Genomic DNA, 4,592 nt, shown 5'->3' on the forward strand with positions numbered 1-4,592 from the left:
TGGGGGCGGAGGGGTGGAAGTCATTGCAGCTCTTAAGGATGAAGTTGACAAAGCAGATGGAAGAGGTGGTGGTGGTGGAGGAGGAGGAGTGGGGCTCACAAACACTGGTGTTCTGCCTGTTGCTGGTGACTGAGGACGATTTTCTACCAAGCCAGTAGTAGAACTGAAACATCCAAAACCAGGACAAAATTATTAGAGCTGGAGAGTGGAAAAAACAGTAATAGAATCACTTCTGCAATTTAAGAATATCAAACGCTGGGCATTAAAGAGCATTATGTACTATGATGATTTCAAGGTATTCATACCTCATACACAAGGAAATCTAATTCTCAGTATGGAGTATGCATCAGTCTTCCAACAGACCTTTGCTCAAATTCAGCTATTAACCGAGTTTATGCTCTTACACAAACCTGCATCTTTATCAAAGGTTTCCTATACTAGTATAATTCTCCCCTCCCATCCCTAAGTAAATCCAAATTATTTTTCTGAAGTAAGGGAACTGGTGGTTGATTAACTGCTTCGATTCACAGAACTCAAAAAAACAAAACAAAACAGTACAAGCGATGAGGATGAGTTACGTTTGAAATATATATTTAAGGTTTGATGACAAGATAAGTGAGGCTAGTATCAAAGGTCATCAATTCTATGTAGAGAGGGGTATATTTATATGCTAGTTACTCATTACAGTGCAATGAATAAAGAAAAACAGAAGGGAACAGTAAAACTATTTTCCTGAAAGACCACTAGAGGATTTCTTTCAGCTGTTGTGGAAAATTAATCTAAAGATTTATGCATTTCTGTGTATAATCTCCTGAACAGTAAAAAGACATTCTTTTCAACAGACTAACATCTTGCTGATGTAACAACCGTGTCTGAATTAACTGTCCTCTATTCCAAGTTGTATGCACCTGACCATAAAGTAAGATTTTGGGTATAAAACAACAGGGGAGTGACAACCAGAGCCTCATTCTAGAAAATACTCTAAGTATGTATCCAGTTCTGGAAAGGCAAAGAGAAACGGAAAATAAAAACACCTGGGGGAACAACAACAACAACAAAAAGCAGTTGCAATTCAGCAAATGTGATGAATATATAGTTTTGACAGCTGACTGTCTTACTGTGATATAGTCTTCCTTTTATGTAGGCTGAAACACAGCTCAGTTGTACAATCTTCAGATTTCCAAATTTCCAAAATTCCAAAGCTAAATTCTGAGATTCCAACATCTTTCACAGAAAGATTTTCCACATTTTTTTTGCCATTTAACTGAGAAGGTGACATAGTCGCAATATTAATGGCAAGGTGAGGCCTGTCTCCACAATGGCACCCTATGGCGTTTAAATGCTAACCTTTAACTCCTGTGTGGCCCTGCAGCTGCAGGTGTGTCAGGGCTCTGCAATGACATAGCCCCTAGGATGTGTGTACTGCCTGGGCTGCATGGAAATAACACTAATGACTATTAGTGGGGTGGTGGAAAACTAAAACTCCCCAATATATCTGCATGTGGCTTGATTACTTCATACCTAACACAAGGAGGCACAGGTTTCACATCTGCTCCATGCATTGGAGGCGGTGGTGGTGGTTCGTTTGGTCTGACCAACACTCGCTCCTCGGCTCTGTTCAGAAGTTCAGACATCTGGCTATAGGGTAATGCAGAAAGCGAATACGATCCATCCATATGGTCCACATATGCTTGAGATCTGTAGGAAGATAGTGAAAAATGATACAACGTAACCTTTAGTAAAAGTAAGTATTGGTGCCTTCAGCTACTGCTCTATACTTCAGTTTGATTTCTGAATTCAAGTATCTTCTCTGCACCAATGTTGCATATTGTACTTCATGGGTTTTTAAGAATTTATCCCACTTTCTATGCCATTGCTTCTAGCAGCTCAAGGATTTAATGATTTTGACAGGTGTATCAGACAAATTCTACAGTGTGTGTGTGATCTTAGTGTTTATTAGTCACATTATTTTGAGTTAAGTAAACATAGCAATACAATCAGAAATACACATATACAAGAGTGTATTATGAAGCAGACATTATACTCAGTGATCGTTTCTGCTCCTCAATCCCTACATATATACAACCATATTCTTTTATAACATTCATGAAACATCCATTGACGTTAGAATGGTAGAATTTACAACTGAGTAATTTAGCTGAACTTCTGTTAGAGGATCTATATGCCAATATATAAAGAGAACTCACTACTTTAGACCTAATACTTTGTAGCTATACAATGGATATAAGGAAAATAATCTAAATATCTATTATTGAGTAGTAGCAGTAAGTAAAGATGCTTCAACTTACTTGTTAATGACAACTTTAGACACACCTTGCAGACCCGATCAGTTAGGAGATTTTAATTAACTACTCAATTAAAGATTTTAAAAACATTTCTCTATTAAATTCAGAGGAAATGTGTTTGCAGAACACTTTCCAACAAGTAAAGCAGTACTCTACATTTCCACATACTGCCACCACTGTAGTATCTAAGCCTATTAAATTCTTTGGGGTTGAAGTTCTTACTCTGTTATTCAAAAGCACGGTGCTGTTCTGTATCTGAACATGCTCTGCACATGTAGTGCTCCAAAGCACTACAGCATTATTCATAATTGCATTGGTACTGAGATAATCAAGGTTTAGGCCAGGGTCCTGGATATAAAAGGAGTCCTGCAACAACTGTGTCTAATGTGGAATCTGATGTACAACACAACAGAAGGACAGCAGGAAAGCAGATGTTTCTGCCAACAGCTTGACACAGCAGTTTACAAAGAAAAGATACTATAAAGTTGTTCCCAGAAAAATGCTAATCACCGTAACTTGAGTTGTACCTTACTGAGTGAAATGCACTGAGACCATTTTTACTTTCTGAATGGAGATAAGTTTTTACAAGCAGGTTTTTCCATTTTTCAGACAGCAAACACTATCTCCTAGAGTTGTCATAGTTATCCACTGTCACTATTTAGTTTGTTTGAAGGCCTTACAAAGCTAAACAAAATACTCTCTTATGGTGCTTTTGGCTAGCGAAGGATAGGGGAAAAAGGTAACTATTTTTTGGAGGACAATGAATACTTTTTAATTTAAAAAAAAAAAAACCAACCCCCCAAAAATATACCCCCAAAACTCCTAATATTACTTGTCAGCCCTCTTTCCTATCAGATGTTTCTTGGCTGGTAAAATGGACTTGGTTTTGCACAAACACCAGAAGCGTAAACATAGCAGGTGTTTACCATGTGAAATGCTACTTTTAGCCACCAGCAAATACGTGCTGTGAAATAAGAATCCAACAGGTTGGATTTTGTAATAGACTATAACCAGCAATGTCAATCAAATCTTGGATTTGCTCAAGAGTAAAGAGAAGCTCAGCGTTCTCATCTGAGTTCCAAGTGGACGTTTGTTCACATTGCACCCACCATATAGTCTTGGCAGTATCTGCTTAAGAAAAATCAAGAGACCGGAATAATAGGGATTTTGTAGGTCAAGACTGGAATGTAATGACACACCTGGGTGCAAGCTTGCAACAGTGACACTACACCTTCTTCAAGTTGCAGATGACAACACATCCTCAAGGATACAATGAATTCCAAGGATACACACTACTCTTAAAAATAACAAGATAATAACTACTCCTTTAAGGACACACTAAGTATTTTAAAACTGAGTTTTGATTTAGCTAAATCAATGATTTCCAGTGCATTTCAAAAATAGCAGTAGCATCTCATCATTTACCATTTCTCAAGCATGTTCACTATGTAGTATGAATATCTGTACTTAATAAAGGATAGAAAAAATAAGAAGAAACCTTGATTCAAAATGTGAAGCTGGGCCATTAGCAACTTCAATGTGCTTATGTAAGAGGTTAGCATCATCTTCTGCGAGCTCCGGACCTTGGGCTAACTTCTGCCACTCTCTCCGTCTGTCATGAGGTGCCCTTGGCACTTTTTCTGGTTCATGAGGGCGATCTAGATTTTTCTGCTGTAGGAGAGTTGTGCAAACAAAACTGACAACTAAGACAGTGTTTTTTAATTAGTTGCATTTAAACATCAGCCACAAAACAATGAAAAACAATCCCAATTCAAGTGCAAGAAAAATTTACTTTCAGTCCAAATATGATAAGTAAACCAAAAAGACTTGTAGGAGGGAGAAACTTCAGCCTAGTGGAAAATTAGCTGAATAATACAGAGAAAAATAACCGTATAAGTAGCTTTTTATTCTAAGTCTGAAATGAAATTATGAATCTGACACTTATATTTACTGCCTTTATGTATGAAATATACAGAATAATGATGAAACAAAAAAGTAGCATTGCCTTTGCAAAAGTGTTTGTTTAATTTTAAGAAAATATAAACAAAGTGCTCTATTCCTACTAATTTCTTTCTAGTTTAGAGTAAACATATCTCTTAGAATGTCATTCAAGCTTTTTCACCTCTAAGATTGTCAGAATTTTGTATTATAAAAAAGTGTTCCACTGAAATTCTTTATTCTTGCTGTATTCCTCCTTTTTTTCCTCCTTTTCCTAGACGACTTACAAGTTTTGGCAAACCTGCTGTTAGTTACATTAAGATGGCATGAAAGCTCTAGGCCCTTCTA

At 37.0% G+C, this 4,592-nt stretch overlaps 1 protein-coding gene across 1 annotated transcript in view; it reads right to left on the reverse strand.

Moving 5' to 3' along the window:
• Positions 1-3: 3 nt before the first annotated feature.
• The window catches only part of WASF1 (WAS protein family, member 1), a gene marked incomplete at both ends in the record, with an annotated part of 14,457 nt that continues 9,868 nt past the window's right edge, over positions 4-4,592 (reverse strand). The window contains 3 exons of the mRNA XM_009574999.1: positions 4-163; positions 1,522-1,698; positions 3,805-3,977. Of these exons, the coding sequence (XP_009573294.1) occupies positions 4-163; positions 1,522-1,698; positions 3,805-3,977 (510 nt within the window). The remainder of the gene's footprint in view (positions 164-1,521; positions 1,699-3,804; positions 3,978-4,592) is intronic.

The sequence above is a fragment of the Fulmarus glacialis genome, unplaced genomic scaffold, assembly GCF_000690835.1.
Source record: "Fulmarus glacialis isolate BGI_N327 unplaced genomic scaffold, ASM69083v1 scaffold46073, whole genome shotgun sequence".
NCBI lineage: Eukaryota > Metazoa > Chordata > Aves > Procellariiformes > Procellariidae > Fulmarus > Fulmarus glacialis.